The 20,555-nt window shown below is 38.8% G+C and overlaps 3 protein-coding genes across 5 annotated transcripts; 1 reads left to right on the top strand and 2 right to left on the bottom strand.

Annotated features, from left to right (window-relative positions):
• Window positions 1-510: 510 nt before the first annotated feature.
• uox (urate oxidase) lies at window positions 511-3,731 on the top strand. The gene is made up of 8 exons (XM_046391666.1): window positions 511-668; window positions 1,292-1,504; window positions 2,009-2,125; window positions 2,464-2,542; window positions 2,624-2,810; window positions 2,969-3,092; window positions 3,353-3,436; window positions 3,528-3,731. Exons 1-8 carry the CDS (start codon window positions 648-650, stop codon window positions 3,600-3,602), a joined length of 900 nt encoding a protein of 299 aa, XP_046247622.1. The 5' UTR covers window positions 511-647; the 3' UTR covers window positions 3,603-3,731.
• On the bottom strand, window positions 3,729-8,608 carry samd13 (sterile alpha motif domain containing 13). Its single transcript, XM_046391667.1, has 5 exons — window positions 8,393-8,608; window positions 7,860-7,982; window positions 5,977-6,019; window positions 4,769-4,880; window positions 3,729-4,680 (listed from the first exon to the last, which is right to left on the bottom strand). The coding sequence occupies exons 3-5, from the start codon at window positions 6,012-6,014 to the stop codon at window positions 4,537-4,539; spliced, it is 294 nt and encodes a 97-aa protein (XP_046247623.1). The 5' UTR covers window positions 6,015-6,019; window positions 7,860-7,982; window positions 8,393-8,608; the 3' UTR covers window positions 3,729-4,536.
• A 105-nt stretch (window positions 8,609-8,713) lies between these two features.
• On the bottom strand, window positions 8,714-20,555 carry prkacba (protein kinase, cAMP-dependent, catalytic, beta a). Of its 3 annotated transcripts, XM_046391663.1 has the most exons (11): window positions 20,211-20,555; window positions 17,375-17,383; window positions 16,071-16,132; window positions 15,658-15,786; window positions 14,444-14,542; window positions 14,176-14,258; window positions 13,846-13,972; window positions 13,622-13,717; window positions 12,822-12,944; window positions 12,473-12,637; window positions 8,714-12,139 (listed from the first exon to the last, which is right to left on the bottom strand). In XM_046391663.1, the coding sequence occupies exons 1-11, from the start codon at window positions 20,254-20,256 to the stop codon at window positions 12,014-12,016; spliced, it is 1,065 nt and encodes a 354-aa protein (XP_046247619.1). In that variant the 5' UTR covers window positions 20,257-20,555; the 3' UTR covers window positions 8,714-12,013. The 3 variants fall into 3 exon arrangements, with proteins under 3 accessions (XP_046247619.1, XP_046247620.1, XP_046247618.1); XM_046391664.1 differs by lacking the exon at window positions 17,375-17,383; XM_046391662.1 differs by lacking the exons at window positions 17,375-17,383; window positions 20,211-20,555 and adding an exon at window positions 18,349-19,057.

Below are 20,555 nucleotides of genomic sequence, written 5' to 3'. Positions count from 1 at the left end.
AGTCTATTTTTTGCACACAGCAAAGCCCCATAAAGAAGTTGACTGGCCCACACAGAGCCCTGACCTCAACCCCATCCAACACCTTTGGGATGAACTGGAATGGAGACTGTGAGGCAGACCTTTTTGTCCAACATCAGTGTCTGACCTCACAAATGCTGTACTGCATGAATGGGCAAAAATTCCCACAGAAACACTCAAAAATGTTGTGGAAAGTCTTCCCAGAAGAGTGGAGGCTGTTACAGCTGCAAAGCTGTCTGTGTATTTAGAATACAATGTCATTAAAGTCCCTGTTGGTGTGATGGTCAGGTGTCCCAATACCTTTGTCTATATAGTGTATGTTTTTAACTCTGTGATCCTGCATAATATGTAGGATCACTTAATAAGAGTCAAAAGTATGTGTTTGTGGGCATGTCTGCACAGTTCCATCTGTAGAGTGTGTATAATTACACACACACCCCTGTCTGTAGAGTGTGTGTAACTACAGGTAAAACAGGTTGAACTTCATACAACTTCCAATAGCCTCAGTGCAAAGGTAGCACCACCCTCTCTACAAAATCACCCTTCATCAGCAGAGACGCTTCCCGCTGGCGACGGTGCAGGGGCTGAGGACAGGCGGACGGACAACAGGTAAAGGAGAGGAAGACACCATGTCAGCTGCTTCAGATCAGGTAACTGTCATCACGTCATAATATAAAATTCTAAAACATGCAACAAGATTTTTAGAAGGAAATGACTCAGCAGTGGAGCTCAACTTTTTGGAGTAAACAACCACAAGGTCAGCCGTGGTCTGCAAAAACAAGCCAGTGCTTCATTAAAATAAAAAAAAAAACTTACCTAAATCAAAAGCTGTTGTCAAACCCTGATGCTGTTAACTAACAGTAACATATTTCTCTCGATGCATATTGATTTATTGACTTCAAATTTCTTATTTTCACTTATGGATAACAGATTATCACAGTGAGACGACTGGTTTTAATTAAAATAATAAATGTGCATATATTTTGTTTCTACAACAATATTTATTCAAATTTAATGAATTTTGCAACTTTTACAAACACATTACAGGTACCAATGAATGTTGGAAAAATAATTGTGCCATTATGGACCATTTAGTTAGATATTAAATACATAAAACACACTAAGCAAAATCAGCTAACTCTAAATGCAGAACATTTTAGATTCACAGTTTATTTCATAATTTTGTCCAGCAAAAATGGACACTTATTGACACCAAACACGTTTGCTCAGTGGAAACATGTCGTGTTTGTGACGTGTTTCTTATCTTGTGCAGAATGTCGAGTTTGTGCGAACAGGCTACGGCAAGAACGCCGTGAAGGTGCTGGTCATCAGGAGACAGGGGAGCCACCACTCCATCATCGAGCTGAAAGCTGACGTGGAGCTCACACTCAAATCACGCAAGGATTATATGAGAGGAGACAACTCAGACATCATCCCCACTGACACCATCAAGAACACTGTCCATGCCCTGGCCAAGATCAAGGGGGTAGGATGACGAGCACAGCTACAACGCAGCTATAAATCACTACACCCAGCGCTCTCTGCACTGATCACAACACTTCTTTAACTCCACTGCCAACAATCAAATTTAACTAGCTGAAGCTACATCAAACTCTCATGTGAAAAGAGACTGTACGTCTTGTTATTGTGCTTTTTAAAAAGGTACCTTTGTAATAAATACATTGCATGAATTTTGAATTTTATAAAGATTCCCCTTTGTTAAATAAAGAAATTACATTCAGTGTCTTTGCCCGGGTTAAAAACCTGTTAATACTATTTGTTCATTCATGAAACTTCTAAAATTGTCATTTTTCCTGCCAAGCCACAACACAAACACACGCAATCAAGGGTAAACAACAACCTCTGTTGACTTTTGTTTAAGTTTCTCCTCATGCATCTGTTGAATAACCGTGTTATTCTCTAGTCTTTTTTGAGATGGTTTTGCTTACAGCCTGTCACTCTGCTTTTCACGTCATACACATCTGTCCAGGTAAAGACCATTGAGCAGTTTTCTCTGGATATCTGTCATCATTTCCTGACTTCTTTCAACCATGTGCTGAGGGTCAAAGTTCAAATGGAGGAGGCTCCGTGGAGAAGACTGGAGAAGGTAAAATGCAGTTTTCAAAACACTTTGCCTTTTTCATGGCAGATATTTTAGTTCTTAAAAGCATAAGTGGAACAAATGATACCATACCAAAGAATAGCTGAAGTCTTTTTCACCTCATTCAGTATGCTTTGTATCATCAGAGCACAATGTTACACCACTGGTGGGTCAGCAAAAACAAGAGCTGATGAAATCCAGCCATCATTATTAGTAAACAGCTGCCAAAAACACCTTCAACAGATCTTCTTCACGACATCATCTGCGACCCCTCACTTGTTCAATTTTGCAAAACACCCACAATAAAACATGATTTTCACCCAGTTTGTCATTTTTGTTCTCAGAATGGGATGGAGCACGCTCACGCATTTATCTACAGCCCAGAAGCTTGTCGCTTCTGTGACGTTGAACAGAATCTCAACGGTAAGCACGACAGATACACACTCACACACACACACACACCCTAATGCTCCTGATTACTCACCGACTCTGTGCCCAACACAGGCATCCCAGTGGTTCACAGTGGGGTGAAGAACATGAAGGTGCTGAAAACCACACAATCCGGCTTTGAGGGTTTCCTGCGAGACCGCTTCACAACTCTGCAAGAGAGCAAGGACAGGTGTTTCTGCACCTCTGTCTACTCTAGATGGCGCTACAACAAGATTCTGGATACCGACTTTGATGCTGCGTGGTAATTATCTGTTGAAGACATATGAAGAACACTGTATTCATGAAACATTTTAGTTGCAGATGGTGTGATGGAACCTAACGTTATCTGCCATACAATGTTCTCAACATAGAAGCTTTCATGAAAAACCTCACAATGACACACTTTGATCATCCTTACAGGAAGTGTGTGAAGGAGACGATTATTGAGAAGTTTGCTGGCCCTTATGATCGTGGAGAGTACTCACCTTCTGTGCAGAAGACCCTTTATGAAACACAAGTTCTGGTCCTGGCCAGAATTCCTGAAGTAAGTCCACATTTTAGAACAAAAGATTTACATCTGGCTAAAATCTGCTGGTCATTGCATCCAACGTTTCCTACAAATACTTATGACAAGAACATTGTTGGCTGACAACTTGTCAGCCTTACGTTTTTTGTTTTGTTTTTTTTTTGCAAACACTGTATCATGCAGATGAGGAAATGGAAGCCATTTCTTTTAACATCCGATCAAACAACCTGAGTTGAGACTGTTAGGTTACTTAAACTCATGAGCATTCTGTCTTCTAGGTGGATGAAATAGAGATGGTCATGCCCAATCAACATTACTTCACCATAGACATGACAAAAATGGGCCTCATTAACAAAGATGAAGTAAGTTGTGCTATTACAACTAATCTTTTACATCCTTTAGTAACATAACTAATTACTAGGTTACTGACGTGTATTTTGTTCCTGCTCACAGGTTCTTCTTCCCCTGGACAACCCCTCAGGCAACATCACAGGGACAGTATGCAGGAAACAGCAAGCCAAGCTGTAGATGAAATACTGCTGCTGGGATATATATCAAATCGAGAACAAAGTTTTGACCATGGAATGTGTATGTGTAATGCAATTTAAATAATGAACAAGAGAAAACAACCATAAATAAATTCATAAACTAAAATTATTCTTTGGTGAGAAAAGAGCACCATTTATTGCAAATCTTTGAATCAGATATTCAAACTCCAGTGTTATGTTGCACATATACATTAGTCATACACACTTCAATACAACTGTCTTTGCAAAAATGCTGAAAGCACCACAGGTAAGAAACATATTAAGAATATATACACATAATTTTTTTTCATATCAAGAGCCTTGAGCCTAGATAATGAAGGTGTGCAGAACAAAGGTTGGCTCCTTGTGTCTGGGAAAACAAAATGCTTCATTGTTACATGCTAAGGTTGACTCATGGACTCAGCTGCGCAGTTTTGAGCATAAAAACTGATTTTAGGGCAAAACAGGATGCGGCAGAATAATTTTCTGCATGTGTGAAAGTGTTCAGGTACGACAGAACATACACAGTTTTCAACTATATATCATCTTATATACAAATACCTTTTTTCTTTTTAAACCAACATAGGTTAATTCACTGTGCACACACACAAACACACACATATGCACATGAACACACACGCGCACACACACACACACACACACACAAATCACATCCTCCTCAAATTTCTTTCTTTTAAATAAAACACAAAAATACATATCTCAAGCAGCAAAAATTAGAATGGCTGAAAGGGTAAACAGCTGAGTGGACTCCATGTGCACCCATTTTTGGGGTCCACGTTTATAAAAAACATACAGCATTCAAATCCTGTTAAGGTGCCACTGTGGCCAGAGGAGTCTTTGTGAAGCGGCATCTAACCTGTGGTCTCCTGACACGATGATTGTCACTGAGGTGGGTGTTTTGATGGCCCGTCCTGCTACGAGGCGTTGGTCTTCAGGTGCTGAGTTTGCAGCGGCTTCACGTGATACTCATAGATTTTCAGTGCAGGGCCGAGCTTTATCGACAGCCCCGTCAGGACGTCGTTACGTGTCATCAGGAGCAGGGATTTGCCATCGATTTCCTGTCAGGTGGAGAGAGACATATTTGACTGACATCCTAGTTTGTTTTCACCATGTGACAGGAATTCTGAGCAGAAAAAACAATGCAACCTGATCCTGGAAAGCTGTGGCTTGCTCCTCGAACCCTGTTGCTTTGAAGTAATTGACGACATCTGCGACCCCCCAGTTGGCAGGGTCCGGCAGCTGACCGTTCTCCACTGGGCTGCGGGGTCACAGGCAACGGATGCATCTTAATGTGAATGTACACTCAACTGTAACAACTGCTGGGGATATATTATGAATTAAGTTCAATATAGTCAGGCTTTCTTTGTTGAGTTGGCCCAACAAAACCTGAAACCCCAGTCAGCGATAACGTGTATGACAACAGTGGTTATCAACTTTGTTAACTTAGGTTTTCTGCTTCAGGCTGTGTGTGTGTGTTCCCATAAAAAGGAGTGTTTGGTGGGTCTTCTTCTGCACAAAACAGACCAAACATGTGCTGCCTACTGCAGTCAAAAGGACCAGGTTGTTATAATAGTGAGCTATGAAGAATATATATTTAAAAAAAACAAAAATACAGCAAAAACTGACTGTTGTTGCAAATAAGGCACGAGAGGAATGCTGGCAGAAAACTGCTGATTGTGTAAATCCAAAATGATCTTTTACCACTAAATGCACTCTCACTATCTCCATTTATTTCGAACATGAAAGCTACATATTGTAAAGCTTTTAAACTTGATACATCATGTTTAAACGTAAAAAAATTGCATTAGGTCTGATACGGTCCCAAAATGACAGATGCACGGTTGTTGGTCGAATCAAAGTGAAATAAATTTGATTGATTTAATATTTTTTGTCAGAAACACCAATATGCTATTCAATTTTCTAACTGGTGCAATGACAACAGTGTAAAACAGCATGGACCAACAATAAAAACAATGCAGTTATATGGCTTTGTTTAGAGACACAACATGCGTTCAGCTCAGCAAGTTTTCATGTATATATTCCCTCAGCTGGGGATCTATAGCTCTCATACAGAATATATTAGGAAAAAAAATTAGTGAAATAGCAGCAGTGCAGTTTACAGCCAATTTGAATCCAAAATTCTGAACATAAAATCCTCTGGACCCAGTGAGGTGTGCAGTATAAATTATCATGGTGATCCAATCAGGAAAACAAACACCCTTCTTGATACTGAAAACTCCGGCTTTAAGCTTTAAACTTAACATACCGTGCAAACCCATTAATCTTGCTTCGTAGTACACCCCAAACCTCAATAAACAATGTCTTGGAAATGACAATGAAACTGGAAATGATACCTTTTGGTGTCAACAGAGCCATTTGCCTTGTCTTCCATGCCGGCTGTTTAATAGAAAAAAAAAAAAGAAGAGCAATAAGTTAATCAATACAATAATAAATAATCAAATTAAAAGCAGGCATTGCAACATTTAATAACTTCAACCCAAATGTTTTTGGTGTTTATGAATAATGTTATATACATATTCCAATCATTCAACTTGACATTTGTCATATTAAGAAACTTAGAGAAGAATTCAGATGATTAGGTGATCAATTGGACAATTCACAGAAAACAGAACCGATAATGAAAAAAATTATTTTTGTCAATAAAAGATGTCAAACACTGTGGTGACAAATTATCAAACGCGAGGAGTTTCTGATTTCACCGGATTATATAACACATATATTTGGGTTATATTTGGACTGTTGGTCAGACAAAACATTTTGGGGTGGTCACCTCGGACATTTTTTCACTATTCTGATCATGATTCTGAAGATTGTTATTATTATAATTATTATTATATTTACACTTAACACTTAAACATATCCGAACATATATCTGGTTTGTGACTCATTTTATACAAATTATTCAGCCTGTCAAGTATTCTAGACATACTTGACATAGAAAACTACAAAACATACAAATACTTAAAAACATACGCATCTTTTACGGTATATTCATCTCTATCTAGAGTTGTTGTGTTAATTTAACCAGTTCCTGGTCACAACATATGAACTATCAAAGGGTCTGAGGGACAGTAAAATGTAAACTGTATATGTATGCATTTAAAAAACTCAACAGAAAAGGCTCTTTCCAGAAATCATGACCTAATTAAACAAGATAATGTAAAGACATTGTAGTGAGCGGTTTCATGTAGACACTATGCTTGTTCTACTGCGCTACACTGTATCACCACACAGAAGGAAATATGTATCTACTGATGGACAAGATGCTCACAATCACGACAGGGCAAGATGTAAACTTTAATGGTGTCCTCCTCAGTTCTTACATGAAAAGGCCCGAGATCTGTGGATTATCTTGAGAAACTGGATCATGACTTCTAAAGAGACATTGTTGTTGAGATTTTCCAACATATCTGTTGACACTTTGAGCCATTATATTTGAAAGAAGTTAGACATCTCTGCAGCTGATACACTATATAGACACAAGTATTGGGACACCTGATCATTACACAAACAGGGACTTTAATGACACTGCATTCTAAATACATAAACATTAATAAGGAGTGAGTCCCCCCTTTGCAGCTATAACAGCTTCCACTCCTCTGCGAAGGCTTTCCCAAAGTTTCTGGAGTGTTTCTGTGGGAACTGTTGCCCACTGATGCAGTAGAGCATTTGTGAAGTCAGGCACTAATGATGGAAAGGCCTGACTTACAATCTCTATTCCAGTTCATCCCAAAGATGTTGGATGTATTTGAGGTCAGGGCTCTGTGTGGGCCAGTCAAGTTCATCCAACCATGTCTTTGCGGACTTTGCTTTGTGTACTGGGACACAGACAAACTACCACAACACTGGAAGCATAACATTGTGCAAAAAGTTTTTACATGCTGAGATATGCATTAACATTTTCATTTACTGGAGATAATACCACACCTGAATTCAATAACAAAGAGGTATGTCTGAATAATTTTGGTCTATAAAGTGTATCTCAAAAACCACCAAAACAATCTAAACTGATAAACAGCTCTAAAGGTAAGAGGAAAACCAGGTTCTTTTGTTTATTCCGGGGTTGAACTGATCCTTTAAGACTTTTTGATTATACAAGCTGTGGATACTTCCAAGCAGAAATTATGTAAGTATGATTGCTTCTGTTTTTATAGAACCCTTGCGATTTTGGGGGGAACCAGTAATTCATTTATAATGAGCTAGATAAGTTTCTTACTCAGTCAGTCACGTTGCAGTAAGTTTTCATCAGATGTCTTCTCTCGGAGAACTCAGTGGGTTGGCAGCTCAAACATCATCATTGTTTCTCTTTGGTAGTCTTGACATTCACCGGATGTCTTCGCTGCAATAACAGTAAAACAGCGTGCGGTTAATAAAACAGTGTTTTAAAAAAAAGAGCATCTACAACCACTACATCACCCAAACAACAAAGCTAACCCTAATACCATTTTAATCACTGACAGCGGTAAGAGCTGCAGTGCGTGTGTGTAAAAATGACGACCTCAAACTCACGTTGTTTGTTAACTGGATTAAAAATAGCAGAACAACATGACACACAACTTGATACTGGCCTAACTGACCCACACACAATAATACAATATAAAACAGAAATTAAATACTGCACAACACAGCACTAACGTTAAGCTATTTGGCGACACCTCATCTTTAATAGCTAACGTTGCCTCCTCGTATTTCGTATTAAGCTAACAGAAACAGTTAGCTGGCTTCGCTAATACAAAATTTAACAGTTACCTTATTTAAGATGATTCCCGCTTAGCAACGACAGTTCATCCACGCTATACACGCACTTTGCATAACAGAAAGCTATTTATCACTGAGATATTTTACAATTACAGAAACGACGATGCGAATTTACTAAAAATCAAGATTTAATCAAGCAAACTAGCCCCACTTCTTCGGTTTAGCCTCCGTCGCCCACGTGACAGCGGAGCATCATGGGAAGTTAAGTTTTTTTTAAAAACCCGCTTTAACCTCGTTTGTAGTTCAGCACCATCAGCCACCTGCTGTACATCAGTATAATGACTACACATACAGCAACATGAACACCAACAATTATAGCTTTCAATAAAAAGAATTTATTATAGTGACATATCTTTTGTTACATAAAATCTGCTACAGCAAAGTATGTTCCCCTTGCAAACACAAGTAAATACAGGTGGGAAAAAAAAAACAAAAACAAAAAACGTGTCAGCCTTCTAAATGATGTGCAAAATATCCCACAAACTAAATACAGACACATTTCAGATTATTGATCCCATACTGGCATGTGTGACTAGCTATGAAGAACGCATAAAATGATTTCCTTCAGTCAGGAGTGTGAGGTGGCTCAGGGAAAAGTGCCATCATTTACATCAAATATGACAAACATTATTACACACATGGGGGATAAATGACACATAAGAAGAGCTGTGGATTTCCTACACACTTTCTGGAAGATTTACACACAGGCAGTTTGGACTGAAACATGCTGAAGTCCCTGGTGTAGCTTACAAAGTTTGTCCAAATTAAAAAAACAAAACAAAAACAAAAACAAACCCTCATTGATTCTGCAATTGCATTCTGTTCACCCCTTCAGATTGTGAAATTTATGTTGGATTCCCTTTTATTAGTTATTTACCTAAGAAGAGAAATAAAACAAACTAGGAGAAAAAAAATAAGTTAGATCAAAGGCTACAATTTTAAATAGGCATGAGAGGCATCGATGTTTATTAACGGTCTATAAATGTTCTATTTTTAACAGGGGCGATTGTGAAAAGTTGTAAAAATAAATAATCCAGTATATTGACTGTTTATAACACTTTTGTGACCAAAACAATTGGAGTTTCATATATACTGACAACTATGTAGGTTTAAACATTTAAAATAAATTTGTTTAGACATCTCTAATATAAATAAAATAGCATATGAAACAGTTGTTCCTTTTCAAATGAATCTGGGGCTAAATAACATATTACATCATGTGCTTAATATATGAAAAAAAAAAAGTTCAGAGTTCAGGCAAAGCCAATATCCATATACAGTACATAAGTACTTTAAAAAACAAAAAAACAAAAAAACATTCAGTCCCCAAAGCTTTTTCACATTTGGTTGTTTAAGATTGTTGAACTTGATTAAATTGCATTTTTCTTATCTACAAACACTTGAGCACCATGTCAAATAATGGTCAAAGCTTCAGAAGACTTAAGAGGTTGAAAGACTGTCAACAAATGCATTATTGTATCCAATAAGACATAAAATGATTGGATCTTCCCCACAACCCTGAGTGTCCGACCTGCAGAAATGACCTCAAACTCTGACCTCCAAGTGGACGGCAGAAACAAACTTCACTTCTAGAGAATCAAAGGATTCACAGACACAGGAGCAATCGTGGCTTTTCTGACATCTGGAAGTGAAACAAGTGGACACTTTGGCCTTGTAGGTATTGAATCTTTGATCACTGACCCAATCGCACATCCCAAACTGTCACGCTTGTGAGGAGTTTGTGGAGGCAGGGACCACATTTCAGCAGCGAGGACAGGAAATGTGTCACAATTCAATGAGAAATGAATGGTGCCCAGTACAGACAAATCCATCATCAAACTTATATTTCTTATAAGGGAGAAAATACATAATAAAAATGTGTAGACAAGAACTTAACAGAAGGTTAACAATGAAAAAAATGTTCTTCAAAGTCAAACTCTTGACCTTATTCCCTTTAAAAATCTGTAACATTTTCATCCGTCAACGTTCTGTGACTGACCTGACTTTGCCTGAGCAATTTTGCGAGGAAGAAAGAGCAAATATCGCTCCATCACAGTGTACAAACTGGTTAAATAAAGGATGCAAAGAAACTACAAGCTATAGTTGAGGTAAGTCTATGTTTCAACCAACAAGTGACCAAGATGAATGAATACTTTAAGGTTATGATATTTCAATTTTCTGTTATTATTCCAAGGTTAATTATTTCATTTTGCTTTAATGTGGTTATCCAGAGGAATATGTTACTCGGTTAAAAAATTGTCTATCTAATGTATTGGTGTCCCAGGTTTTGAAACAATTTAAAAGAGAACAGAACAAAACCACAAAAAAAACCCAAAAAAAACCAAAAAAAAGGGAACACTTTCAGGGAACTGTTAGCTCGGTGTGACATTGCTGTAACAAACATGCAAAATGAAAATAAAACAAATATGGCAGTTAAACAATGACTTCAGGGTGCTTAGCTGAAGCACAACAATTTCAAAACAAAATCGAAAAGCAACTCCAAATTGATAAAACACGTCCACGTGATAAATGCTGCTTCGCGTACTCAAAAAAAAAAACAAAAAAACAAACAATGCAACAAACTGATCTTTCTGTTATTCAAAAACGCATGTCAATTCAAATTCAAACACATTTTTGTCCAAAAACAGATGAGCTGTTGTTTGGAGTGACATACTAAAACCCCTTCAGTCTTCCCCTCTTGTGAAACAGAGGTGTAATTGAAAAATAAACGATCTCATTCCATTCACTGAATACCACAACTAGTCTGAGGTAAAAGGAAATGTCTTGTGACCAGATATGAATAAAAAAATGCTTCAGTTGATCAGTTAATACAACACTGACAAGTTTCTGCTTCATACAGATGACACTCGTCACTGTTGATCACATGTGAATGAGTGCTAAACTCAAAAGTCATTACTGTAGCTTTTCCTTCACTAAACCGCTTTCTTTGTTTGAATTTTGGTCATGCTTTAACAACACAAAGTGTCCGAAAATCGTATGTCTCATATACGTATATTTCTATATGCACAAACACACCTTTCCTGATGAATAATGGCTAATGTTAAAGTTTTCATGATGAAAAATTAAACCCTATAACACACTCAGGTGTTTAACAGACAGATAAACGGCAAAACTCAATGTTAGAAAAATTCCAAAATCCCTTCTATTTTCCCAAAGCTTAAATCACAATATGTGCAATACCAGCTAGTACAATCAATCACTCTTTGTGCCATTTGAAAATGGGCATAATATTAGTTTTCATGTTGCTTTTAATTATTTGATTTGAAATAAGGAAGAGGGAGGCTTTTCAAAGGTGGGGAAATTTAAAAAAAAAAAAAAAAAAAAAAAGACAAAAAAAAAAAAGACAAAAGATGAAAACGTGGTCTAGTATTTTTGTGTTGCAGCACTAGGGGTGTCTGCATAATGTGCCTGTGTAAAGGTTAGTGCTAACTGCACGTAGGATCATGGCAAGAAGGACCTCATTCAGCTGTGTGGAATGAAGGAACGAGGCTTTTGTATTGGACACGTGACGGACTCTGTTCCACCTTAACCCTTGGGAGAGTGCAAATATCCCAAAACACGTGAGCCTTGATGGGGACTCTTGCCCACTCACTAGAAGTCAGCAAACTCCTTTGCACACTTTTCTGTTTGTGAGATATGGATGTCCTCCTCTTCATAGTCGTCAAAGTTGCTTGTGTCTCCTGGTCCTCTGCACTTTGGCAAGAAGGGGGCTTCAACCTAAGAGCAGACAAGAAAATAGGTATTTTTTCTAATTACTTATTTATATATATATGTTACATGTTTTGTTTAAGTATTACAAGTTGTACTATTTTTTGTATTCTACTTATTAGTGTCAGTGTTCTTCCAATATGGCAGATCTCAGGATGTAATAAGAAACTGACTGTAAATTTCTGTCTCCTGACTGGTATTTTTTACTAGTTTGGAGGTGTAGATTTTGAAAATAGTGGTTTATGATCTTATAATGACTTTTTAAGAACAAAAACCAAATGATGGACAGTAACAAACATGACATAACGTGTCTCTGGTTTCAGTGACACAATAAATGTCTACCTTTCTCTCGTATATGGCAATCCAGTCTGTTGAGGAGAACCATTTGTGATTTTTTATGTCATTCACACCGTTCTTCAGGTTGCCAAATCTCTTTGTCAAGTCCACCTGGAGCAGATTTTTCAGCAGATCTTTCAGGTCGGAGCTAAAGTGAGAGGGGAATCGTACCTGAAAGGAAACAATGGATTATCATGCACGATCAACACAAAGTCACGTTTTTCAACCACTGAATTTAATATGCTTAAAAGCCATAAGAAACACTGCACCAGGCCAAGCTGATGCTTGTGGTTGACAGGACAGAGCATTAAAATGTTTATAATAACCTCCAAGACTTGTGTGATTATGTGCATACCTTGCCAGACACAATCTTTTCATAGATCTGGATAGGCTGATCAGCAAAAAAAGGAGGGTAACCAGCAGCCATTTCATAGATAAGAACTCCAAGTGCCCACCAGTCCACAGCTTTGTTGTAGCCCTGGAAGAATCAGAAAAAAAATCCCTTGTTCTTTAACGAGTGACTTTCAGCAAACATCTGAGTGGCATAGTTAACAGGATGTCTTTTCATAAACAATCCCCCAGTTTTAGGACACAAAAAGGAATTGGACAGCTTAACATAATGCATAATTCAAGGTAATTATTTAGTCGCTAATCCTTTGCTTTCGATGATGTAAATGACCCAAAGATATTAGCTCAGACAAATCTTGTCCGATGATGATCTACTCAGCCTAAACTGCAGCCAACTGCAGTTCTTGCTCTTTTCAAAGACTTTATGATTTAAATCCGGTCTCTATGACAAGTGAAATATGTTCTCAGATGAACTGTGGTCAGGTGATTTAGGAAAGGACAAAATTTACCTTTTGACAACAGAAACTTACTGTTTGTTTTGTCAACCCATGTTATGTCTGAGATGACCATGTTTATGATCACTGTGCTGCCTGCATGCATGCTACACGTAAAAAAGGGCTACAGTTCTTAAAGCTGATCTTAAGATATGAACGTGAATACCCTCAAAGGGGGTCAGCACTCACACCACATTGTTTTCATTTAAAATCCAGTGTGCTTCAGCACAGAGCCAAAATAATGAAAAAACGTTACTGTTCTAATACTTACTTAGTTCAATGTAAAAACATGTGTTGTGTATAAAAGGTTCACCTTGCTGAGGATGATTTCTGGAGCCAGATACTCAGGAGTTCCACACAATGTCCAAGTCCTGCCTTTTACCCTTTTGGCAAAACCGAAGTCTGTGACCTGAAGACATAACAATAACAGTGTGTTAAGAAAACCAAGTACATAAGGGTAAAGTTATCATGTGCTACACGTCAAAACCATTAACAGAATTCTAGGTCCTATGTGTTAGCTTCACGTAGACTGTGTACCTGGATATACCCATGTTGGTCTATGAGCAGGTTTTCAGGCTTCAGGTCTCTGTAGATGAGGTCCAAGGAGTGAAGATACTCAAAGGTGAGTATTATCTGAGCTGCATAAAATCTTGCATGGTTTTCACTGAAAAAAGGGAGGGCGGAAGGTCAGACATTGGTGCAATATACGAAAACAAGTGCCTCCTTCTGCAGCCACCTTACAATTATGACCACAGTGAGCAACTTGAACATTGTGGCAAGTTCTTATCCATTTATTACTAGCCGCCTCAGCATTCCAAATATTGAATACAATACTTGAAATAAAATGTAAAAGTCGAAATACTATACCTGAACCTTCCAATACGTCTGAGGTGTGAGAACATCTCTCCACCAGGCACGTACTCCATCACCATGTAGAGGTTTGAGTTGTCCTGGTAATCAAAGCAAGAGACCTTTAAGTGGGGGCATTACAGTTGATCACATTTTAACTGATATGTGCTCTTCTGGATGGGAAATAAAACCACCCGGTCAGATGAAATGTCTTTGGTGAAACATACAAATGCTGGTATTGTGGTAACCATGTGGTTGGTAGTAAGTGGTGGGTGCCAGCGTGTACCTTGAAAGCGTATTCCAATCTGACGAGGAAGGGGAAGGAGACAGCCTGCAGTATTCTCTTTTCATTTAGTGTGTGTTCTATCTGCTTCAACTTCACCACCTGAAAATAACAAAACACAATAGAAGGATTAAGGGTGTGTTAAGCATAGTATGTTACTTTGAATGTTACAAGATTTTGAAAATACATCAACTTTTTCTTGATTTCTGAGGGAAAAGTCTGCCAAATTTCAAAGCTACTGCAAAAAGAGGGTTCTTAAATGACAGCATTATTTTTCATTTATGTGTTTGTCAGTCAGCTTTTGACTCCCATTCATTTCAGTAAGATGTGAAAAGCAAATTCCTCAGACTTTAAACTTGCTCAAGATAGATATTCCATCAGAGTGAACATCGTACTACATCTGTTTTATTTTTGTCAGCATTGCTGTCACATGGTTGAAAGTGCAATTCATTTGACAAGCCTGCCAATCTGGTGCATTCACGAGTTGGTGAAAAGCTCGGACACACAAGACTTGAGAGTCAGGTGTTTGACATCATTGCATCCATGAGTCAGACGACTAAAAATAACCAAACACAAACATCACAGAAATAAAAGTCCTAATTTGCTAGAACCTTGGTTTAAAAAGGCTCTTGAGACTGAGAAGTCAAAGACTCAAACAACCACATCGGCTTTATCTGCATTACCACACAATGGTAAATTTTAAATGGAAAATAAAGGCTACTGTGAGGCAGTAAAAACACATGCATAAAACTGTACATGTATGGCATGTTTTGGGAAATGGTCGGCAGCAATATGAAATATACATGATTAGTAACATTTGGGATCCAAAAATGCAAGAACACAGAAAAAGTTCAAAAAGTTCAGCATACAAAGTGTTAAGAAACAGTTAAAGGAGCCAAATGAATAGTAAACTTGGAAAAAAAAAAGTCTTTGAGCAGTTCAGCTGAAACAGAAAGTCAGACAGGTTTAGCTCTTATACCAACAGTGTGAAATTCAAGGCAACAGAGTACTGCTACAAGAGCAACTCTTTGAGGACACACTAACCCCCCTCCTACGACTCTCATATCAGTATTTACAGATCGAAACTCTCGTGTAAAGCGTCTCTGAGGTTTCTGACGATAACATGCTGGCAGTGCACGGGAGGAAATGTTCCATTTCCTTTTATGAGACGCACCGCATTCATTTAGTTACAGCATTTTGTTTTTTCACTTGCTTACTTTTTGTTTGTCCAAGATCTTCATGGCATAGAACTGGTTCGTTTCTTTATGTTTGACGAGCATAACTCGCCCGAATGAGCCAGTGCCCAGAGTTTTGAACCTATCGAAGTCATCCAGGCCTGTTGTGCCCTGTGGAAACACATTATCAACAGAAGTGAGTGAGTGAGTGAGCGAGCGTGTAACTGTAGCTCTTTTAGGTGCCACAAGAAGGACATTTTGTCTTCCTGTAGCACAGAGTAAAAACTCAACAAATGCCTCTTACTGACGCAGTACAGTTAAGCAATTAGTTAGCATTCAAATCAACAGATCTGAGGCAGGAAGTGGCTAAGCGCTATCAAACAAAATGCCTAATCATTTTATCTCAAAAAATGTCCTGAGCGTAAAGGGAACTTAAAGAATCTGGAACAACTTACCTGTGGCGGACACTCCCATTTTCTTAAAAAATCTTCTTTGGCTTTAGCTAAGAACTCTTTCACTATAAAAAGAGGCAAAAGTGTGATTTCACAATTGGCATTTTGGTACTCTTGTTCACATGTTGAGGGAAATAATAAACCGGGGCAGTTTAACGTGTTCAGGAAAATAAATAAAGGCAGTTCACATGTTCAGGGAAATGCACTGAGGTCAGGCAAATGTCAAGTAGTGGGGGTGCAGGACTATACTAAGCAAAAACAGTTTAAAATATCTCCTTAAAAAAACAACAAACAAAACAAACAAACTCAAAACCACACGTCTAAGCAGGAAATTCTAATTAATAAAGTGATGCAAAGAGCTCTTGTGGACTTTACAGAGCTGGCCAATTCAAAGACAAGCTATTCTGCATCTCTTTCAGGAGTAGGTGGGAGTAAGGGGGGTGGGGTCATAATGGGCAGAGAAACAAAGACAAAACATAGAACACAACTGAGACTAAGGTGCAAGCATTGGAAAGACAGTGCATCGTGAAAGTCACAGCAGACATGAGATGTCAAAAGTCACAGAGTCACGTCTAAGTGGTGTTGCACTTGGTATGCAGTTGCTGATTTAAACGCATGCCTAGCACTGAAGGAGAGCTATATACACTGTATAGACAAAAGTATTGGGACACACTTCTTTATGAGTTCAAGTGTGGTATGGGGTTGTTTCTCGGGGGTTGTGTTGGGCTCCTTACTTTCAGTGAAGGGAAATCTTAATGCTTCAGCATACCAAGACATTTTGGACAATACTATGCTTCCAACTTTGTGGCAACAATGTACAAAGCAAAGCTCCATAAAGACATGGTTGGATGACTTTGGTGTGGAAGAACTTGACTGGCCCACACAGAGCCCTGACCTCAACCCCATCCAACACCTCTGGGATGAACTGGAATAGAGACTGTGAGCCAGGACTATTCATCCAACAGTGCCTGAACTCACAAATGCTCTACTGCATGAATGGGCAAAAATTCCCACAGAAACACTCCAAAATGTTGTGGAAAGCCTTCCCAGAAGAGTGGAAGCTGTTACAGCTGCAAAGCAATCTGTGTATTTAGATGTCATTATAGTCCTTGCTGGTGTGATGGTCAGGTGTCCCAATACTATTGTCTTTATGGTATATGTCAAAACTGCATATTAGCAGACTATCCTGATTAAACTCAACCTTAAAAAGCATTTAGATATATGATAATACAAGGCTTGTTTGCCTACACAGCAGAATAAGTGTTCTCTCTGTGACTTAGGATGGCTCATGCAAAATATAAGCATACCAAAAATCTCTACAGTTCACCAAGGGTTTGCAGGAACATTCACCCACATGGATGGAAATGATGGAGAAGAGAAAGAGAGGAAGAAACATTTATGAAGTGCTTAAAACAAGAACGTTTGAGATTCAAGTGGATTAAATGCAACACACAACAAAATGACACTGAAGAAGACAACATTAGAAAACCTGACAGAAGCTAAACCTGATTCAAATATTTTACACTAAAACAAAAAGACTGTTTTAGTTAGAGAAATTCTTTCTGCCATTCTTCCAAAATATGTAAAACAAATAGTCAAGGGTATTTATGTACTGCTGGGCAGCATCTTCATCAAATATATTTGTGTTATATAGTTACGCTATATACATACAATATTTCTGTTCACATTCATTTGATTCTGCACAGCATGTAGTTTGGTTATTTTGATTCAACTTTTTGATTCAAAGAATATAAAACAACAGTGATTGAAAAGACATTGTAAAAAGCACACATAAAAACATTTCAAATTTGAGAAACAGTACACAAAATGACAGCACAGAGATATTAACATGATGTAAGCGACTGAAGCGCCACAAATGGCCTGTTCTGCAAACTGTTATGCCTAAGCTGCTTTTACTGATGTGTCTGGTGGATCAACAATGCGTGCAAATACAGCAACTGTGAACCCGATGAGGAAGGTGAGGAGAAACAACAAAGATTGCAAAACCAGGCTGCTGCTTTAAGTTTTAAGACCTGAAAAACTAGTGATGACCAACTGAACAACCATGTACATGAGCCAAAAAAACAAAACGCAACAAAAAAAAACCCACAATCAAACTTAAAGACTTCCCAAGCCCATTAAAAGACTCATACAATTCAGAATGCCACTTCATCTAAATCAGTTTTCCTGCGAATAATGAACTGCAACGGCAAGCTCATCCTGCTTGCAGACTCAGGGTGGCCGACACATTTTAAGCGTAAAAACAAAACACTGCACTTACTGAACTTATCCCACTCGATGATGAACTCAGAGCTAGAAGGCGCCTCACTCTCTTGTCCTTTGTTCTCTTGGCTGTTCTTACAATATTTGTGGAAAAAACGGCTGGCAAAGGAACCCTGGGACATTTTGAGACAAATTTCTCAATGTGTGAGTGTACAGGCTCTCAGGAAAATAACTGTTTTTTTTCATCTGAAGACCAGTGAGTGATACTAGCTTCCTGTATGCAGCCAAGTGCACTGCAATACTTGGCTAACCACATAAAGTCAAGCTTCCTGTTCAAGTCCTCCTCTTCAGTTTCAACGACATGTCTACTTTTACTGTATTGTGTCTTTTGAAAACACTCAGTAGTCCCCCATGTAAACGGTGACATTTTGACAAAAGGTATAAAAAGTAAGCAAAGCACACACACATATGCTAGCCTTGTAACATTATGTCAAAAAACTTGCACAGCTGTGGTGCATTCATGCTCAGTGCTGATAAGAAAACTGTACGCCTGCTAACACCCACTGACCGACTTGGAGAGAAGTGATCTCCAGGTTATCATGCTCTCTGCTGGTGATGTTGAACAATGCAGTTCTTCCTGTGTGCTAAAAATCACCCTTACACATTGACCCTCACGTTGCATGTAGTGTACTACAGAAGCGGGTTTGTTTAAGAGTTACGACAATTTGGGCTGCTCTGGATATTGAAATACCTGTAATGTAAACAAAAATCTAAATGACAAAATAACTGTACATGTATAACAACAATGTGTCTCTGCAGCTTGCTGCCTGCGTCACAGTGTTATTGTACACAACCCTCAGCCCCTCCCTGCAGAAACTACAGGTGGCTTGAGTCACAGGGCTGCGAGACTGTGTGGACTACTGCCAATCAGAAAGCAGGTCAAGATCAGTGCTATCCAGACAGACTACTAGGCATGGTACAGTTTAGTGGATTACCTCGGTCATTACTGACAAATGCACCCTAAACACAACATAGTTCCCTGTGGGTACTGCTTTCAGATTACTGATGGAGCACTTCCAAACTACTGTTCAACAGGTGAAATCTGACAAGGAGGGGAGCTACCTTTCCGTGATGTCACAGCATCAACACAACAGCTTCATGTCATTGTAATAAAGCAGTGATAAGATTTTGATTTACGGTTAACTCGTTGACAGCTCACTTCACACATCAGTGTTAACCAGGCTGGATGAAACTGTTGCTGACAATTTTATTGCAGAAACACCAAAGCAACACTAGAAACCAAAACCACTTGTTTATTACCACCAATAGCCTGATGTAAGCACATCAAGCAACCTCCTAGTCAACTTGTATGTTAGTCATTATCAGGTACCTGTTGTTAGCAGTGACCAGGCCTTGTACTGCAGCTTTTGTAGAATCCAGTGTTTGCTGATGTTATCTGGTTTAAAGCAGCTGATAATGACTCTTTGGAGATTAAACATGGTGCCTTGGTAAACTAAGGATAATGTGACAACGTTAAAGAATTAGAAAAGCTTTCATTTCGTTGAGTCGAGGATGTTTCATTGCGTTTACTGCTGTGGGAAACCTTAAACAAGGAGATGAGGACCAGTGCCATCTGCCCATATGTCCCTTTCAGTAATTAGCTAGCTTCCTCATAATCTGTGATACAGTTTCCATGAGACATTAGCAAACAGGAATCATTACGAGGGAGCAAACACACCTTGTAAACTGCCCTACCAAAGATGGTTCTTCTCTGCAGCCCATGTTCCTGTACTGTCTGCCCATCCTGGACAAAAACTGTTAAAGCTGCTCTCCACTGACTTGATCATAAGCAAGCTAACGCTGTACAATAACTAACGTTAGAAGGCTAACAGGCTAGCTGGATGGTTTTCAGGTACTCACCGCTTTCTTGCTCATTGCCTTTCTTGGCAGTTGCTGTGTTTCCCATCGTAGCAAGACTGGGCGATGCACAGCTGGCTAGGAGCGATGATGGTGGCGGTTAGCTAACAGGGTCCTCCGTTAGCTTGCTAACAAATTTCAGCTTGTGCTAGCTGGTTGGCTAAACACAACATCAATGTCTTCTCTTTGTGACAGAACCTCGACGTGCTCTTCTAACCGCCCTGTTGATCTTTATTTACAAGGTCCTTTGCCGTTCAAGTGTGCCTCCGCTGGAATGAAAACATGATCCAGACTTTTCACCTCTGCCTGCTGTCGTTGGGTGCTGCGTTCACGTCATATGGGAATACC

This window comes from Scatophagus argus, chromosome 6 (genome assembly GCF_020382885.2).
Source record: "Scatophagus argus isolate fScaArg1 chromosome 6, fScaArg1.pri, whole genome shotgun sequence".
Classification (NCBI taxonomy): domain Eukaryota; kingdom Metazoa; phylum Chordata; class Actinopteri; family Scatophagidae; genus Scatophagus; species Scatophagus argus.
The sequence above is the reverse complement of the archived record's forward strand: the minus strand, read 5'-3'. Positions and strand labels throughout refer to the sequence as shown.